Raw genomic sequence first — 19,793 nt, forward strand, 5'->3', positions numbered from 1 at the left:
CATCAAATCCATTCTGTAAGGGTCTATGGGTGCTACCTTCCAGAAGTTCAAACTTCCATCAGGCACACTTTCCTCCCCAGGGGCTCTGGGAGGAGGTGTCTTCTAAAGTGTTGGGTGCTCATCTGTAAGGACTTACAGGGGGCGAGGGAGTGGGAGGAAGAGACTTCAGAGGAAGAAGTCCAGCCTTCAGCCCTCCACTCCTTGGAGGAAGGCTTGGTGGGAAAGGCAGCCCTGCGGGGCTGAGGGAGGCCGGAGGGGAGAGCTGGAAGGCCTAGGCGCGTTAAGTGCCATTCCGTGTTCCTTCCCGGAGGCCACTCCAGCCTCCCCGGAGGCCACTCCAGCCTCCCCGCTACAGGCAAACGATTGTCGGCTTTCCTGAGGCGGGGCGTGACCCCCCGCCGGGTGGCAGGTGGGGAACAGATAAGGATCTGTACTTCGAGTCCTTTCCACAAAAAAAAAGTGCACTCGCTCAGCCCCGCGAAGGTGCTCCCTTGCGGGAGGGGAGAGCTCAAAGCTTCGGAAACGTTGGGAAATACAAAAGGCGGGGGCGGTTGAAAGGGAGGGGGAGCTGGGGCCGCCTCCCCTCGCTCCCTGAAGGAGAGGCCGGTTCTCCCAGCCCCCGAAACCTGCCTGCGCGCGGCCCGAGCTGCGTCCCTCGCGGGGGTCGGGCCTTCCCCTCGCCCCACCTTGCCAGCTTGGTGCCTACTCCGGGTCCCCAGGCGCGCCAGGGGGGCTGGGCGCTGCTGGGGGGTTCGGGCAGGGCGCCGGCTGCAGGTCGACTTGGTCTTGCGGAGGCTGCTGGCGCGGGCCGCGGCCACCGGGCCGCGGGGGCCTCCGGGCGTAGAGGAAGAGCGCGGGGTCGGGCATGGGTTCGGTGTCGTCCAGGGCGCCAGCCCCGCGGTCCCAGGCGGCCCAGTCCCGGCCGGGGCCCTTGGCGGCGGCCTCCGCGGCGGCGACGGGCGGGCGCCGGGCCTTCTGTGCGCGCCGGCGCGGCCGCGGCTCGGGGCCGGGGCCCGGGCGCGGCGTCTGCAGTCTCTGGCGCGCCGCGTGCAGCTGGCACGAGAGGTAGGCGGCCGCCTCGGTGTGCTTCTGCAGCTCGGTGCCCAGCACGGTGGCGCGGTGGCTGCGGCGACGCAGCTCCTCCAGGAAGCGGCGCTCCTCGGCCCGCAGGCTGCAGCGCAGCGCCGACACGAGCGCCTCGCGCTGCGCCACCTCCCGCCGCAGCTCGGCGTTGGCCTCGGCCCGCGCCGCCAGCTGCGACTCCAGCGCGCGACACTTGCTCTCCAGCTCGAGGGACGCGGCCTCTGGAGAGGGGCGAGAGAGGGGAGCGTTGACGGCCTCCCTGCACAGCTCACAACCCACGTAACAAAGCCCGGCACCTCGCCAACGTGTACGTGTCCTGCCAAGCTAGGCCTCAGAGGCCTTTTTCTTCCGCAGGGCCTCTCCACCTATCCCAATCTCTGCTTGGCCTCTCCTCTAATTCTTTAGGTTTCACTCAAATGTAAAATCCTCCATGACCATTTGTTCACCCGACAAATATTTGTTGAACCCTTACTATGTATATTGTGTTTGGCACTGGGCACTTGGTGGTTAAGAAAACATTCCTCAGGAAGCTTAGAGCAACCACAAGCGAGCATGAGGTTGCCTGCGTGACATGTGCTGATGCCAGGACTGCAGTAGGAGACTGACCTATTGGGGAAGGTTTCTCAGCAGAAGGCAGACTTGAGCTAGGAATGGCCCTTCAGGCCAAATGGAAGTGAAGGGATGAAGGGGGAGAGAAGGGTGCTTCTTCTGACAAAGGGAACAACTTGTCCAAAGAGACATACGAGCAAGGGCCTGAGAGACCTCTCTAGTGCTGCAGGGGTTAAATCTCAGCGCTATCACCACTGTGGCCTGAGTTCTGTCTCACCCGCTGCTCCCCTCAGAGTGTATTTCAGTGGATCCACCTGTTCTGCTCCCCACGCTGTCTCTGGTGAATCCTCTCATCACCACACCTCTGGCCCATACCCCAGTTCTTTCTTTTTTTAAAAAGATTTATTTATGCATGAAAGAACTGGGGTGTAGGCCAGAGGTTCGGAGGTGGTGTGTGTGTGTGTGTGTGTGTGTGTGTGAGTGAGAGAGAGAGAGAGAGAGAGAGAGAGAGGATTCACCAGAGACAGAGTGGGGAACAGAACAGGCAGATCTACTGAAATACACTGCTGAGGGGAGCAGCCGGCGAGTCAGGAAAGGTCTGCTGCACCATATGGGTTTTTCCTGGCCAGCAGGGGATCGAACTAGTGCTGCAGTTGGCTGGTGACAGCTTGATAGTGCGGTCTTTAAGCCCTAAGGCTCCAGGGAGGCCCAATACCCCAGTTCTTGTATGCATAAATAAATTTTAAAAAATTAAAAAAAGAGCAAAGACCTGAAAAAACTGGGAGTGTATATGTGTGGGGGGTGGGGGGAGGGGAGTAGAATCAGTGTGCCCCAAAACTTGCCAAAAGATGACACAGGAAGGGACATGAAAATTACCAAGTGACAGGAAGATAATGATAAAGCTGCTCAAGCCTATTGAGAGAGAAGATAAAAATGTGGACACTGGGGCAGTACTTTGAACTCAGATAATCCCAAACCCTTTCTTTTTTTTTTTTTAAAGATTTATTCATTATTTATACAAGCACTGGGTACAGTCAGAAGCGCGGGAGGGTGAGAAAATTCACCAGAGCCAGAGCTGGGAACAGAACAGGCAGACTGACAAAGAAATACACTGCTGAGGGGAGCAGCGGACAAGATGGGAAAGGTCTGCACGCCATGTGGGAGCCTCGCCAGCGGCCGGGGATCCAACCAGCGCTGCAGAGGCTGTGGGCAGCTTTGCAGCCCAGCACTCCAACACTGCGCCACCAGGGGAGGCCCCCCTCCAAACCCTTTCAAAGGAAGGCTAACAGATAGGTAATGTGAAAGCTGTTATTGTTACAGATCTGTCTTTCCCTGAAGCCTGGGACATGTGTTCTCTTCCTCCAAGCACCTAGTCAACAAGTGGTTGCCACTTGAAGAAGGGGGCAGAATTGGTTCAAGTTCACGTGTTTAGATTTTTATGCATGAAAATGCAAAGCAATCTGTAGGTCTTCTAACATTTTACCTTAAACACCCAATCTTCCCCATGCCTAGGTCTTATCTATAAGTAGCACATCAATACAGCAGGGAGTCCATTCTTAAAACCCTTCTGGATGAGAAAAAGTATTTTTGTGATTCATTTTTAATTAATTATTTACTGAGTCACTTTTCACATCAGGTAATGGGTCTTACATTGAGAGACAATGAGTAACACCCAGTCCTAGTTCTCAGAGATCATGTAATCTGGTGACTGATATCTCAACAATGCAACGTCCTCTTAAAAAAAAGGGGGGGTTTTAATTGCGGTTAAAAAAACAACAACAGGGCCTCCCTGGTGGCGCAGGGGTTAAAGACAGCACCATCAAGCTGCTGCAAGCCACTGCAGCACCTGTTTGATCCCAGCTGGCGAGGGAGCAACCCACATGGTGCAGCAGACCTCTCCTGTCTCATCCGCTGTTCCTCTCAGCAGTGTATTTCAGTAGATCTGCCTGTTCTGCTCCCCACCCTGTCTCTGGTGAATCCTCAAACCCCCTGCACCTCTGTCTTACACCCCAGTTCTTGTATGCATAAATAAATAAATCTTTAAAACAACAACATAAATTTGGCACTATTAAGTATACAGTTCAGTAGTATTAAGTATGCTCATGTTGTACAACAGATCTTTAGGTCTTTCATCTTGCAAAACTGAAACTCTATACCCACTGAAAACCATCTCCCTGCCCCACCCACATTTTGTGGGTGAAGTAATAATCTGTAAGCAAATATTTTTAGTTGAATTGCTACAATGGCAAGAAGTTATGCTTCTGTAAAATGAAGGATTTGCTAATGTGAGTGTGTCTCTTTTCTCCTCATCTAGATTAACTTCCTCGAAGTCAAGGACCATTTGTGGTGCATCTTTACACTCTATATCTTGGAGGATGTGGACACTGACCATGGGAATCAAGGTCAGTGATTCCATCTTTTGGCAAGGATGGAAATGATTGGAGAGATAGGTCTCAGAAATGAAGTCGACCATATAATCTGGTGGGCACCATCTTCTTCCTGCTTTCATGGTCCCACTTTGGATAAAGACATGGATACAGGGCACCATGGATGGTGGTGCAGATTTTCACTGCACAAAGTTACCTAGCTGGCTAGACAGCCTGCACTCTGCTTACCAAGCTGAGGAGTGGCTGTCCCCAAGCCTAGACTGGGGCTAGAGAATACTTGGGTCCTACTACGTGGGTTCCCACTAAGTGGTGAAGAAAAGACTTGGGTCCTATAAATTGGGCCCCTGTGGCACCTCCCCACTTATTATCCTTCTCTTACCTTGCTGGTGAGATTGGGCCTCTCTCATCTCCAGGTCATGAGTCAGTTCTGGGAGAAGAGAAAAGACAAGACAATTTGTGTGTGTGTGTGTGTGTGTGTGTGTGAGAGAGAGAGAGAGAGAGAGAGAGAGAGAGAGAGGAAGAGAGAGAGAGAGTATATTGGGAATTACAGCTCAGTAAAAGTGGCAATAAGGATTCTAAGCCCCCCCCCCCCCCCCGCCGGCCCACAACTATTTTACTGCAACCCAATAAGGGGACAAGATGAAGCGATATTTCCAAGACTTAACTATCTGATTCTAAGCCCAGAGATCTTTGCAGTGTAAGCTTTGTGACATGGGTTTGGGGGTCAGTTCACTGTTATGGGATTGAGCCCCTTCTCAGAATGGATATATAAATAAATACATGCCAGCCAGTCAAAGTCATCCTGGAAACCTACGTTGCACTAAGCACAGAGCATTTGATACTGAGTTAATGAATCTGGGAAGGCTGGAGTGTGCTGAGCAGCTTGGGGACACTGGAGGGGGACTCAAGATAGTGACTGTTTACCAACAGGACACGTCTCACAACCAGTAATGCTGTGCCTATGTTATTTTCTGAACCTCAGTCCTGCTGCCTCTTTTCCCAGCCCGGGTTCTGCCATTCCACAAGGCTGGGAGAGGGGCTTTAGGGAGGACAGCACCACCTGCTGATGCAAGCCTGCATGGTACTTGGCTTGGCGCTGAGGGGGTGGGGCAAGGCGGCCGGGGAGCCCTGCCCTGAGGGGGTTAGCAGCCTAGTCTCCTCTCCTCTGTCTTCTAGTGGGCCTGTCTGCCTGTCCCCATTCCTTAGAACCCAGACTGCCCTACCCTTAGCCCAACTGAGTTTGATAATTTTTTCAGCTCTACCCTCACCCCCCTCAAGAGTGAAATGTCTGGAGGGCTCCTAGGATCTAAAGCTGCCTGTGATGAAGGGCACCTTTCGCCTCAGGAGCCCCTGGGTGTACCTGTGGGGACACGGTGTGGTGCCCAAAGGGAGAAAGTGTGAATCTGGGATAGGAGGAAGGTAGCATATCTCTGGGAGTTGAGGCCCAGCAGCACCTACAGAGACCAAGCTTGTGGGTCCTCTGTCCGCCACTCCTCATTGCCTTCACCTGCTCTTCTAAAAACCACAGGCTTCGCTGGAGGTGCCTTCCCTGAGAGGCTAACTGTTGCTAGGAGACAGAGCCAGGGTGCCTGGGCCTTTTGATGTGACCGGAGCCTGAACCTCCTCAGGTCCTGAGGCCCCTGGGAAGATTCTGATGCCTCCACCACCCTCTCTTGGGACTTCCTGGGCCAACTTAGCCTCTCCTCCAAGGCCCTGTGATATAGCCCAAGAGACCTTGGACTAGGTTCAGGGACATATCCCAGGGGATTCTGGCTCTGCCAGTAACTCCCTTTGGGCTAGTTTCTGCTCAGCCCTTAACCACTCAGTCAGGAGAGGGAAGACAGAATCCCTGCTTTGCACTACTCCCCTCCCATCACCTTCCCTGTGCATCTCTGGCCAGTCCTCCCAGTTTAGATGAGCACGCTGAAAGGTCAGATGTACTGTGTGACCCTGGGCCAGTTAGAGCACATCGGAGCATCAGTTTTTGCATCTGTAGAATGGGGATGAAATAACATCCGCCTCACAAGGGGCTGATGCCAGGATTAAATGACAAAATAAACAGAAGACTTAATGTAGGGCTGAGTCAGTGCTGAATACATGGGGGCTGCAATCCAGAAAACCCCTTCATTCTAAGTCTGCACCCTTTTATGGCAGGCTTTCTCTGCATCTCTATCCCCTTGGCTGCTACTCCCACCCTCTCTCTAGTCTCTGTGGTTTCTTTAATCTCTTTAAAAAAAATCTTCTCCTTTGTCTGTTTCTTTCTCCTCCTCACTCCCCACCTCTTGGAAGGAGGGCCTTATTCAGTCATTTCAGCCCCAAGAGTGGTGCTCCAGGCCAGCACATAGTTATTTTTATCTCCTTAATCAATAACCAAGAGGCTGCAGACTCATACCCGTCTGAGAAGGGTGGTGGGGGCCAAAGGCCCTCTGTTACTGCCTATTACATCTGCTTGGGATCCTGGCTTGTGTCCTGAGTGGAAGAACCCAGATTTTCAGAATTAGAGCAAAGCGAAAGAAATCAGAGTAAGAGCTACATAGTCTTAGGGTTCGCTCACCTCAATTTTCCTTTAATGTTATAACTGCAATAAAAAATGGTTTTAGAAAAAAAAAAAAAAGAAGGCACAAGTTAGGGGTAGGTGGGCATAGGCCAATCCTGCTCCCCTGGGCTGGTCTCTGCTGCCATCTAGTCTTGGGGGGAGATTGCAGGGAGTCTGGCCTTGAAATGTGGCAACTGAATGCATGGATTTGGAGATAGAGGAGGCTGTGGGGGCTGAGGGTCAGGACTACTAGCTTCTCATGCCACCATGAGAAGCCAGACAGGTCACTCAATCCTCTGGGCCCTCTCCTGAGCAAGAACTGTAAGGGGTAGAAGTCTGAGCATCTTGGGGAGCGTACAGATTGTGTTCTAATCCTTGTCCTGCCACTAGCATATAATGGGGCTCTGTCTCTCTCTGTGCCTCAGTTTACCTGCTTGTACAATGAAGAGGTTTGGTCATTTCAGCTGAGACAGTCTGAGTCACTGGGTCTAAAGCCTGTACTTGGAGACTTAGCCTGGGTGAGCATATGGGTCAGAGCCAAGGCTGTGAGAGGGCCAGATAGTTGAAGACTGATGTCCAAGAGTGGAGGTCAGGCCTGGGATTTTGCTTCATCCTTAGTCCTCTGTCCACCCCTGTCCTGCTCAGAAATCAATGGGCTGTCCTTCAATCTGCCTTTCATTGCTCCTTTCCTTCTACCTCTCCCCGAACCGTTTCATCAGCCCCGTCACTAGTCAACCTGCCCCCCGCCCCCCACTAATTCATCTTCCATACAGCTATCAGATTGCATTTTTTAGTGCAGTGTGATACTGTTCAAAAACCTTCAGTGGCTCTCTACTACCAAGGTGGACAGGCCCTACTTCTTAGCTGTCCTGATATTTGTCAAGGTCTTCTTCCATCTGGCCCTAGCTGTATTTCTCACTAATCTCCTTTAAGTGCAGCTTTACCCAGTCAAATAGAACTTTTCATGAGCTTTTGATTTCCTACCCTCTGGACTTCACCATGCTGCTCCTTCATTTGGAATGCTTTCTCCCCCCTCATCCCCCCATAATATCTCAACATGTCTAAATCTTACTCAGGCTTAAAGGTGAGGAAATGTCCCCTCCTCTGGGGAACCTGAATGCCTGGTCTCCTCCATCACCTGCTTCTCATGCTAGACAACCATGTCTGTGAACTCGTGGCCCTCTTTCTTTTGTATGGATCTTAATAGTACTGCTGGGCTGTGTGTCTCCCCAACTAGATTGAGGGCTTCTTGAGGACTGGGAGGTGCTTAATGAACATTTAGTAGAAAAGTACAGAAGTCCCCTGGAATGGGTCTCTGATTTCCCTCTGGGCCTAGCCAGAAGCTATTGCCCTGAAACTACTATCTCACATCCCCAAGACTCAGTTTCCTCATCTAGAAAAAGAGATGATGAACACCCACCTGCAGGATTCTTGTAAGGCTCAGAGAGGGTGTCCCATCAGAGCTAGTGCTTACGATGCCAGTCACCCCCAGCTCCCCGCGCCTCCACCCTTCTGGCCATCCCTCTTGGCCTCACCTGAGCAGCGTTTCTGCAGCCTCAGGATTTCTAGGTGCAGGTCTCGCAGCAGGGCCATCTGCTCCTTTTTCAGGAAGCTGATATGGCGTTGCACGCTCTGGATCTGATGCTCCAGGGACACAGTATCCATTGCGATCCAGTCCTGGGACCCACCTAGGGAGGATGACAAGGTGAACCCACATTTTCTGGGTCCATCTGCCCTGCCCACCTTCAAATTTCTCATAGTCTCTTTCAACTGCCCAGGTAGACAGTTCTGCCACTGCAGTCATTTTCCCTCCATTTACTCACTGAAGTTTCTTGCATAAGCAGATGTGTTGGCAGGGCAGTATAATTATTCCCATTAAACAGATGAAGAATCAAAGGCCCAGAGGGAAATGACTTTACTTCTCTGCTCCCATCACTTCAGTCTCTTCTACTCAAAGGGCAAAAGAATTGGAGCAGTGAAGTCAATAAAGACAGAATTGTGTTCTGGCATGCTCCTTAACCAGCTGTGTGTCTCTCCCTCTCTGGACTCTCAGTTTTCTCATGGTAAAATGAGGGTGTTGCCTCTGCCATCCTGCAAGCATCCCAGCTCAAAGGTGACCATCAACTGTCAGGCCAGCATAATGAGCACAAACCTTTAGTAGTTAAACTCCGTCTGTTCCTATGACTTAACCTCCACCCAGGGCTCTGGGCAATTGCAGGTCACCGAGGAGGGAGCTCTAATGATTGTTTTACTAACACTGACTCTGTGGATTGAAGGCAGGAGGCTGAGTACCTGTCTAAAAGAAGCATGGGGAGGGTGCTAGGAGACCCCTGCTGTGAATCCAAGGTGGAAACTTAACATACTGTGTTGGGGAGGGGAAGGGTTGCATCTCTGAATTTGATTGATGACCTGGCTTTTTAACAATCCTTCTGGCCCTCCCTGCCTCTTTCCCAGTGAGTCTCTTTCTTCCAGGTCCTGGAAAATATGGGCAGAGGGCAAAAACAGGAGGCAGATGGAAGTGGATGGCCAGACTTCTGGAGCCCAGTACTAAGAGCTCAATTCTTCTCTGACAGGGACTCCTGCTGGTCTGTGTGTCTCTCCAAGTAGACTGAGGGCTTCTTGAGCTTTTGAAGCTTCTGAAGGACCTGTCTCCATCTGCCCTGGGACTTCGCTGGGCGGTGGAGAGAGAAGCCAGTTGATGGACAGTCTGTTCAGCTAATGGTTTCTTCCAGACTGGTTTCCATGTAAGTCTCTGCAAATCCAGATTTTCATGTGTGGGTCACATCAAGTGGATCCACCTGAGAGTCACACATCCATAGGCCTCTGTTTTTGAGTTTGGCTCCCTCTTATCCCTTTTACTCCCCTAATCCAACCAAAGAGAACTTTCGTTTCAGCTGAGGGTAGCTCTTTGGCCCATGGGAATCACTGACCATCAGCAACTTTACTGACCATCAGTCATGTTCAAGGAACTTTATACATATTACCTTAAGGCGACTCTATAGTAGGTATTACCAGCCCTATTTCACAAACAAAGAAACTATAAAATGGGACTATTAGTAATAACAGCTCTAGGACAGTTTTGAGGATTAAGCGAGTTTAGACTTATAGAGTACTTCTCACAGGTCCTGGCTCAATCAATGCTACATCCCTTCTCTTCAAATGTTTGATGTATGAGTAGGTTAATCCCTGCCTTGATTTGCTGATTTTTTTTCATCATTCATTCATTTACTATTGCTAACTGCTGTGCTGGATACAGGGAGTGCTGAACAAATCAAAATGCCTACTCTTGTGGAGCTCACAGGGTAAGAAGGAAGAATAGAACAAGTAAATATTGCAGCAGCAAACAAAAAATAACACGGAGGCCTCCCTGGTGGCGCAGAGGGTTAAGTCTTACACTATGAAGTTATTGGCAGTCACTGAAGCAAAAGTTCAATCCCTCATCAGGGAGCTAACCCACATGGCACAGCAGACCTCTCCTATCATGCCTGCTGCTCCCCTTAGCAGTGTATTTCAGTGGATCCGCCTGTTCTGCTCCCCGCTTTGTCTCTGGTGTATCCTCTCGCACCCCTCCACCCCGGCACCTGTGGCCTATACCCCAGTTCTTGTATGCATAAATAAATGAAATAAATCTTTAAAAAAAGATTTTATGACAAGGGTGAAGGGATTTTGCAGATGTAATTAAGCTCTCAAACCAGTTGATTTTGAGTTCATTAAAAGGAGATTATTCTGGGTGGGCCAGTTCAAAGGGCCCTCACTGAAGGAGATATAAAGCATGAGATAAACTGGTTGCTGGCCTTGAAGGGGTAAACTGTCATGTTATGTGAGAGAGCTAGGAAAGAAACCACAAGCAAGGACCTGAGAGATACCTCTAGCAGCTAAGAATGCCCCCCTGGCTGACAGTTAGCAAGACAATGAGGACTTTAGTTCCATAACTGCAAAGACGTAAATTCCACTAACAACTCCAGGAAGCAGCTCTTTCCCTAGTTGAACCTTCAGGTGAGGAAGCAGCCAGCCTTGATTTCAGTCTTATGAGCCTCTGAGCAGAGGTTCTAGCTACAATGTGCCAGACTCCTGATCCTTGGAAACTGTGAGTTAATGATGTATGTTGTTTGAATTCCCTGAGTTTGCAGCAATAGAAAACATACAGAGTTGAGCGAGGGATAGGAGTTAGGATCTGTAGGCCCAGGGTAGGATAAATATGATAGTTATGTGAGTGCCTACTATGTGCCAAGGCTCCTGCTAAATGTAATTACATCTAGATGTAATTACATCTGCAATTACATCTGCTTAATTACATCTCTGTTTCTGAGGAACAGAGATGTTGCCAGTGCTGGTGAGGGCTGAAGGTAAGGTATTGAGGGAGGGTCTTGGGAGGGCAGGTTAGTAAGAGAAGATTCACACAGTGTCTTTTTTTTTTTTTTAATTTTTTTTTAAAAGAGGCAAGTATTTTATTCATTCATTTATTTGTTTGTTTTTTTTATACATGCACTGGTACAGTCAGAAGCGTGGGAGGGTGAGAGGATTCACCAGAGCCAGAGCGGGGAGCAGAGCAGGCAGAAGGACCGAAGTACACTGCTGAGGGGAGCAGCGGGCGGCAGGAGAGGTCTGCGCGCCATGTGGGACCCTCCTCCGGTGGCCGGGGAGCAGCCGGGGATCGAACCGGCGCAGCAGAGGCTGCGGGCAGCTTCGCAACCCAGCGCTCAACCGCTGCGCCACCGGGGAGGCCCCACACAGGGTCTTTTAAACTATGTTAAGAATTTTGGATTAATACTAAGTGAAGCAGAAAATTATTACAGTATTTTAAGCAGTAAAGGGACATGATATGATTTGCATTTTAAAAAGATTATTTTGGTTGCTGTGGGAAGGGCAGAATAGAGGGGGCAGAGTGGACCTGGAGGGGTCATGTGGGAGAGTGTAGTGGTGGTCAAGGTGAGGGATGGCAGAGGCTTGGGCCAGATAATGGAGGTGAAGACAGAGAAGTGACAGGTGTATTTTGGGGAAAGGACTGACAAGAGTTAGAGATGGAGTGGATTAGGTCATAGTGATGCGGAGGTGTCTGGGATGTCTCCCAGTTCTCTGACTTGGGTGATTCAAATATGAAGGCACACTTGCCCCATTTCCTCATTTTTCACACTAGGTCTCCTTCATTTTAATCTTCTTGTCTATCTAATCACTCTCTAGAAGACCTTGTCCAATCCTATGGCTGTAGATACTGTTTAATTTTTTTATTCATTAGGGCAGATTTGCTAAGAAAAAGAAAGGAGAAGATGCCTGCATAGACACAGGCAGGCAGAGAGTTTGTAGATACTATTTATATCTGGCCCCTAGACCAACTGTCCCCTGAACATTAGACTGACTACCTAACACCTCCTTAACATAGCCCTCAAACTTATAAGTTCCAATGCTGAACTCTGTGGATCCATCCTATAAACCTGCTCTTGCCCACTCTGCACCATCTTGATAAACGGCACTGGCATTTACCTATTCACTCAGTTACTAATGCCAAAAACTTAGAAGGCATCTCTGATTCCTCTCTCTCTTCATATTCCACAGCCAAGCCATCTGCAAATCCAGTTGGTTCTACCTTCAAAAATATATCCTAAATCCAATCAGTTCTTATTCTCTCCACTTCTGTCACCCTCGTCCAAGTTACCACCTTCCCTCTGGTATTGCTGCAGCAACCTCCTAACTGGCTCTGGCTTCCACTCTTGCTGCTTGTTTTCTATGCAACAGCTAGAGTTTCCTTAGCAAATTTGATCCTGTCTTCTTTCCCCTCACTCAAAACCCTCCAGTCACTTCCCATCACACAAAAACCAAGTCCAGTGTTCTTACCAGATGCCACACAACTGCTCCAGTTCTGTCTGTCCTCATCTTCTACAGTTCTATTGCTAGCTCTGCCTCAGTCAGTGGTCTTGCTGTTCCCTAGCCTGCTGTTCCCTGTTAAGTACATGCTTGCCTCAGCAACTTTGGATGTGCTGTCTCCTCTGCCAGGAACGCTTGAGATACGCTCGTGGTCCTTTTCCTCTCTGCTTTCAGGACTCTGTTCAAATGTTACCTCCTCAGGGCACTTCTCAGGGGGTTTATTTAAAATAACTCCCTCCCCCCACCCCTCCTCCCTGGTGGTACAGGGGTTAAAAACAGCGCTATCAAGCTACTGCCAGCCACTAAAGCATGAGTTTGATCCCTGGATGGCCCCGGAGCTACCCATATGGCATAGCAGACCTCTCCTGTCTTGCTCGCTGCTCCCCTCAGCGGTGTATTTCAGTAGATCTGCCTGCTCTGTTCCCCACTCTGTCTCTGGTGAATCCTCTCACCTCCCCTACCCCCAGCACTTCTGGCTTACACCCAGTTCTTGTATGCATAAATAAATAAATCTTAAAAAAAATACCCCTCCCCCATCATTCTCCATTCCCCTAATCTGCACTGTTTTTCTTCCAGGAATTTATCATCATGTGACTATATTTCCTTTTTGTTTATTGTCTATTTTCCCTGCCACACTGTTGGCAACACAAGATGAAGGACTCTGTTTCATTTCTTCCTGTTCCCTTGTACCTTGCACAGTCTCTAGCTAATAGGAGATATATGTAGAATACCTCACTAAATGACTAAGTATTTGTAGAATGCACAAATGAGTGAATTTTGGAGCTGGGAAGAGGAAAATCTGGAAGAGATTTACCGAGTGAGGCCTGGCCTGAGACATATTAGATTTAACATGCTCAAGAGGATTAAAACAAGGAAAGGAGATGCTGAGTGGGCAATCAAATCTGTGGGGGCCTCGCTCAGGAGAAGTAGGTGAGCTGTGTCTGCACTCCTGTAGATCTGTGTTAAGATGTATGTGCCTGGGAGACTGTACATGTTCCTGGGCCTGTGTGCATGTGGTTCTTGTTTCTCTTTCTTTTTTTTTTTTAAATTTATTTATTTATGCATACAAGAACTGGGGTACAGGGCCTCCCTGGTGGCGCAGGGGTTAAAGACAACCCTATCAAGCTATTGCCAGTCACTGCAGCACAAGTTTGATCCCCAGCTGGCCATGGAGTAGCCCACATGGCACAGTAGACCTCTCCTGGCTCACCTGCTGCTCCCCTCAGTAGTGTATTTCAGTCAGTCTGCCTGTTCTGTTCCCCACTTTCTCTGGTGAATCCTCTCTCCCTCCCCTCCCCTCACCTCTGGCCTACACCCCAGTTCTTATATGAATGAATAAATAAATCTTTTAAAAAAATAAAAGAACTGGGGTATAGGCCAGAAGTGCGGGGGTATGTGTGTGTGAAAGGATTCACCAAAGACAGAGTGGGGAGTAGAACAGGCAGATCCACTGAAATACCCTGCTGAGGGGAGCAGCGGGCAAGACAGGAAAGGCCTGCTGTGCCATGCAGGTTGCTCCCTGGCCAGGGATTGAACTCCTGCTGCAGAGGCTGCAGAAAGCTTCACAGTGCTGTGCTTAACCCCTTGTGCCACTAGGGGGGCCCTTGCTTCTCTATAGTCAATGTGTCTCTTTTGTCTGTTGCGTGTGCACCTGGAGGATGAAGGTGTGTGGGTCTCTGCTTAGGATGAAGAGAGAAAATGTCTATTCCTACTCGCTGAAATGCAAATTCTTCTGAAAAGTGAAAGCCCTTTCTACAAACAGCCCTGGAGACTGGACCTTGGCCACAGTGAGAGGCTGAGCCAACCAGCTGTTACTGTGCCTTCCCAAAAGGCCTTGAGTGTTTGCTTCCAACTAGGCAGGCTGCTCTTCTCAGAGCAGAAATTTGGGTCACAGGCGATCTTGGCAAATATTCTTTCTTAGACATTATTGTTTAGTTTGTTTGGGGGAGGGTAAGAAATGGAGTGGGGAAGGGGAAACCACGGATAACACAGATTTCTTTGTGTGACTGGGGAATCACACCTACTTCAGAAGGCCCAAGCCAGGAAAATGTCAGGATTTTGTGTAGAAAGGCAGTTCTGCAACTGCTAGGTTTCAGAAGCTGGTGACTGAGGCCTTGGTCCAGGCCAAGGGCAGCAACTGAAGGCTTAGAGCTCTTGGTTCCGATTTCTCCATTCACTCCTGCTTTGATGCCCAACCTCACAAGTGAAATGACTTGGGTGGGGAGGGTCCCTGGCCTCTGTCTATGGTCCTGACCACCTCAGGGCCTGTGCTGTTTCTGTTGCCTACCTTCTCTTGGTGCTCTTAGTTCTCTTTTTTTTTTTTTTTATTTTCCAGCTTAATGAAAAATGTTCATTAAAAAAATGTCATCAATAACATAACGACCTTTAACATAGGTTCACAACTTAGAGAATTAATTCCAAGTACTTTTGACATATCTCTGATCTGTCTGAAAGCTATACATATTTCCCCCTTGAGGAAGTTGCTGGGTAAAGCCTTCTGAGCTCAGGTCCACAACCATAGACCCTGGCACGTTTCTGGTTCTCTAAGACTTGGGTTTCCCATCCCTGAAAATGACTTTGCTTCCTGCTTGTCTTTTTGGAGTTTCTGGGTGCCTACTTTTCTTCCCAGCTATTTGCCTTACAGTTGACTTGACAAGTAGGAAACTGTAGTTGTCTCCCCTCTCCTATAAGAGTTCTTATAGCTCTTTGAGTTGGAAGAGCCACAGAAAGTACAGAACCGTAACACTCAGGACTCAGTGAGGCCTTCACAATCATCTCATTGTTTTCCAAATGTTGCTCCATAGAGTCCAGAATATTCTGCAGAAGGATCTCCTATTTTGCCTAAAGGGTGGGGGCAAAGAGCAGGGTTTGAAACTTTGCTTTTTTAAAAAAAAATCTCTTTTATTTGATGAGCTTGATATACAAATTCATTGGAGAAAAGGCTTCTGCTACCTAAAAGTTTGAAAACCACTTTTATAGTTCAGTGGGTTATCTAACCTTTGGATGTCTATCCCCCCTGCCTTAGTTGGCTCACTACTGCTCACCTGTGTTGCCCCATATCTCTCTTAGGCAGATGCAGTGTCTGGGAGAGGAACCAGAAATGAAGTCTCTTGCATTCTGCTTGCATGGACTTTGCATTGTCTGCCACCCCTCACCCCCCACCACTTCTTTGTCTTAGTTTCAATTTAACTTTTAATTTTTTTTTGGCGCTGAAAATATTTATTGAGTCAACAAATATCCTTGCATTGCACTATTCTGACACTCAATACCCACATTTTGTTAAAATTCTTTAAGTATGCCTTCGTGTTTCAGGAGAATGTTAAACTTGTTTTTATTATTCTTTTTTTTTAAAAAAAGATTTATTTATTTATGCATATAAGAACTGGGGTACAGGCCAGAGGTGCAGGGTGGGGGGTGAGGAGATTCATCAGAGACAGAGTGGGGAACAGAACAGGCAGACTGTGTGAAATACACTGCTGAGGGGAGCAGCGGGTGAGACAGGAGAGGTCTGCTGTGCCATGTGGGTAGCTCCCTGACCGGCTGGGGATCGAACTCATGCTGCAGAAGCTGCAGATAGGTTCACAGTGCTGTGCCTAACCCCTTGCACCATGAGGGAGGTCCTTGTTTTTATTATTCTTATAGCCAAGGCAGGCATATTCAACCAGAAAGGCATGGTAATAAATGAATGAATTTATGAAATAATATGTTCTTTACTTTTTTTAGTCATTCTTCTTCATTACCTGACTCTATGGCCTGGGGGAGGGCAACAGGAACTCAAGAAGCCTTTCTCAGACATGGATGTACAGGCATTAATACCAACACTATACTATTATTAATAGTAATACTAATAACAATAACAACAAATGGCTGGCATTGCTTTAAGCATTTAAAATATATTAACTAGGGCCTCCCCGGTGGCGCAGCGGTTGAGCGCTGGGTTGCGAAGCTGCCCACAGCCTCTGCAGTGCCAGTTCGATCCCCGGCTGCTCCCCGGCCACCGGAGGAGGGTCCCACATGGCGCGCAGACCTCTCCTGCCGCCCGCTGCTTCCCTCAGCAGTGTACTTTGGTCCTTCTGCCTGTTCTGCTCCCTGCTCTGGCTCTGGTGAATTCTCTCGCCGTCCCGCGCTTCTGATTGTACCCAATGCTTGTATAAATAATAAATAAATAAATAAATCTTTAAAAAAAAAAAAAATATATTAACTAATTTATCTTCATAACCACCCTCTATTGAAGGATCTATTAGTATATCCACTCCATAGGGGAGGAAACAGGTTTAGAGAGGTTAAGTAGTTTGCCCAATATATACAACTACAATGTCTGGCAATTAGGAGCACCCAATGGATGCTCCCCCTGGCATTTAGGGACCTTTATAATTTAAACAGTCCACATCTGCAGTCTGATCTCTTCCTCTTGGATTCTACCTCTTTCTGTCTTGCAACAAGCTGTGGGCATCCCCTCATTATCTCCCACCCTATATCTGCCTCCTGAAAGGTGATCCATCCTTCCAGGTTTCAGGAAACCCGCTCAAATGCTACCTTTCCCATGAAGCTTCCCTGACTTCCACCACGATGGAATGCCTCTTCCCCAAGTCTGTCCCCCAGGCATTCTGCCATGTATCACACTTCAGAGTGTGTGCACATGGGCCTGTGTGCACCTGGCTTCTGCTCTATGCTGTAGGCTTCCTGAGAGTAGGGATTTGTCTCTGGGAATTCCTTGCATGGGATAGGCACACAAAGAATGTTGGTTAAATAGGGTGCATGCTCGAAAGGTTATTGGAAATCACCAGGGCAAGTAAATACATGCATTAAAAAAATAATTACAACCCCAACCCACCCCCAAGTCCTTAGTTCTCCTGGGGACTTGAGTTGGTAATAAGAAGTCAGCCCTTGACAAATGTCTGGGACTGTGTAAGGTGGGATCACTTCACCAGTGGTGTAACCACCTTTTCTAGGGTGTTTGTGGTCCTCTCCATTCTGGGGACCCTCTTCTCTCAAAATCCCTATTCTATGGCCCCTCCCTTCCACTGAAGATCCCAGGACCCCCAGCCTCAGCAAAGCTGAAGATCTCAGGACACAGAGTGGGCTGTACCGGGCAATGAGAGTCCCCACCTCCTTCATTCCTGATGTTCTGCCCTGATTAAGCCTCTACTATGTCTCCTAGAGAAGGGGCGTAGGAATGTGGATACTAAGAAGGATGGAGAAGAAGAGGGGTACCAGAAGGACAGGGAAAGGCCTACAGAAAGAAAGATGTGTGTGGTGGGCGGTAGCAGGAGGTGGGGATGGTTCGACCTCGGGCCATTCCGGACTCTCCGCCAGGGCTGGGAAGGGCCCGAGACTGGGCAGCGGAAGACAACTTCTGCTAGCAGCCCGTGGGTCCTGTCTGTCTCCCGCTCGCTGCGGTGCCCAGCCCCGCGCCAGCCCTCCCCAGGGGAGCAGGAGCTCCGGACGCGCTGCTCCCCACCCTGGGCCACCCCGGTCCCCCCGTCGCGCCCAGCCATTACCCCCACCCCGCTCTACGCCCACCGGCATCCTTACCTTCGGGACCCGAGGGAGCGATGGGCCAGCGGGGCCCTGGGTCCGGGCCGGGCTGGGTGCGGGGAGGCGCTCTTCCTCCCAGAGCTAGCTGCGCCCGGGCTTCCGCAGCGCCTTCCCGGGTTGCGGCGCCATCAGCTGCTGCGAGGCTGCTGGGTGCTCAGGCCGGGACTCCGGGGGGGCTCCCGGGCGCCGACAAGGGGGTCCGGGGCGGGCTCCAGGCGTAAACACCCAGCAATGTGACCGGAACTGGCGAACGAGCCTTGGAGGGGGAGCGAGGGGGGAGAGATAAGGGGGGAAGGGAGGGACCTGGTACTGGCGGGGAGGGGCCGTGGGCGGGGGGGGGGAGGGGAGGTTTGCTGCGCGCGGTCGGGGGAGGGGGAACCCCGGGAGCCCCAAAAGTCAGGCCAAAGGACCGGGTCGGGGAGCCGAAGTCGCAGAACTGGCTCTGGCTGGGAGCTGGAAGGGAAGCCCCGGGAACCCGCCGATTACTTGGCGAGCAAGGGCGCGGCGGGCGGTTCAGCACCGCGGACAGCGCCCAGGCGGGCAGGCTGCGCCCCGCCCCGCCCCTCTGTCCACCCCCTGGCGTAGGAACCTTTGACTGACGCTGCCCGGCAGGCCCAGGGGAGAGCTGGGGAGGGGGCGAGGTTTCCAAGGGCCAGCAAATCTACCTTGTGCCTAGCTGGTAGCAAAGCCTCGCCACGTCTCGCGCTACCTGTATGACCTTGGGTGAGTCCCATCACCTCTCTGGGCCCCAATTGATAAAACACCCTCTTTCCCTCTCTGCAATTGTCTTAAGAGCCGAGAGAAGATCCTTTCTAAACTCTAAAGTTCAGAATATTGGTGTTGATTGATTTTCATTGCACGTGAGAGGCTTCTGAAGCTGACTGCTTGGCTTCTAATTCTGGCTCTACCTTCCTTCTTCCTGGGCCTCCCTCTCCTCATCTGTAAAATGGGATAATGATGGTTGATAAAACTCATAAAATCTTTGGGTTGTTGTGAGAAGTGTGTATATATATACACACACATATATGTGCACACGTATGTATATATGCACACATATGTATATATAAAATGCTGAGTGCTCATTAACCAATTGTTTTCATGATAGCCAGGGAACAGGTGGCATTGTGTGAGTAGCAGGTGGCTCAGAGTCCCTCTGGGGCCTGAGTGTATTCAGACTAAAACTTTTGTCTGTTTTTTCCCACTCCATTGCCAGTCAAATACTCCCTGCTATGACCCCCTGAGCCAAATATTCAGAGAAATCCTCTACCACAACTGGGAGACCCTACCATTGGGGAATTTAGAAGGAGTTCCAGCAATTCACTGGTTTCAAGGGCACCCTGTCTTCTCTTTAGGATAGCTTTTCTCCCTGTCATCTGAAATCAACTTTTTTAAAAAAAGGTTGGTTTATTTATGCATACAAGAGCTGGGGTACAGGCCAGAGATGTGGGGGGGGGGCGTGAGAGGATTCACCAGAGACAGAGTGGGGAACAGAACAGGCAGACTGACTGAAATACACTGCTGAGGGGAACAGTGGACGAGTCAGGAGAGGTCTGCTGTGCCATGTGGTTTCTCCCTAGCCAGGAGAGATCTGCTTCACCATGTGGTTCTCCCTGGCCAGCCGGGGATTGAACTTGTGCTGCAGAGGCTGCGGATTGCTTCATAGTGTGGTGCTTAACCCCTTGCGCCACCAGGGAGGCCTGCAATCAACTTGTAAGCCTTAACTGGACTTGAGTTTTGTTTTTTTTTTTTTTTTAAGATTTATTTATTTATGTATATAAGAACAAAGGTGTGGAGAGTGAGAGGATTCACCAGAGACAGAGTGGGGAACAGAACAGGCA

The 19,793-nt window shown here is 49.8% G+C and overlaps 2 protein-coding genes across 4 annotated transcripts in view; one reads left to right on the forward strand and one right to left on the reverse strand.

Moving 5' to 3' along the window:
• Positions 1-702: 702 nt before the first annotated feature.
• CCDC92B (coiled-coil domain containing 92B) lies at positions 703-17,977 on the reverse strand. The gene is made up of 4 exons (XM_037493207.1): positions 17,953-17,977; positions 8,091-8,243; positions 4,399-4,446; positions 703-1,304 (listed from the first exon to the last, which is right to left on the reverse strand). The coding sequence occupies exons 2-4, from the start codon at positions 8,218-8,220 to the stop codon at positions 703-705; spliced, it is 780 nt and encodes a 259-aa protein (XP_037349104.1). The 5' UTR covers positions 8,221-8,243; positions 17,953-17,977.
• The window catches only part of RAP1GAP2 (RAP1 GTPase activating protein 2), a 229,818-nt gene continuing 211,301 nt past the window's right edge, over positions 1,277-19,793 (forward strand). For 2 of the 3 annotated variants that reach the window (XM_054688554.1, XM_037491397.2), the window contains exons 1-3: positions 1,277-1,390; positions 3,947-4,034; positions 9,129-9,299. In XM_054688554.1, coding sequence (XP_054544529.1) covers positions 9,274-9,299 — 26 coding nt within the window. In that variant the 5' untranslated portion in view covers positions 1,277-1,390; positions 3,947-4,034; positions 9,129-9,273. The remainder of the gene's footprint in view (positions 1,391-3,946; positions 4,035-9,128; positions 9,300-19,793) is intronic. The other variant, XM_054688559.1, reaches the window with a different exon arrangement.

Source organism: Talpa occidentalis, unplaced genomic scaffold (genome assembly GCF_014898055.3).
Source record: "Talpa occidentalis isolate TD23 unplaced genomic scaffold, MPIMG_talOcc4v2.1 talOcc4.7, whole genome shotgun sequence".
NCBI lineage: Eukaryota > Metazoa > Chordata > Mammalia > Eulipotyphla > Talpidae > Talpa > Talpa occidentalis.

Coding starts and splice junctions, on each gene's coding strand:
- CCDC92B (XM_037493207.1), bottom strand. CDS start 8,220: ATGGATACTGTGTCCCTGGAGCATCAGATCCAGAGCGTGCAACGCCAT. Junction 4,447..8,090: donor GCTGCAGAAACGCTGCTCAG/GTGAGGCCAAGA, acceptor CTCTTCTCCCAG/AACTGACTCATGACCTGGAG. Junction 1,305..4,398: donor GGCCCAATCTCACCAGCAAG/GTAAGAGAAGGA, acceptor GCCCCTCTCCAG/AGGCCGCGTCCCTCGAGCTG.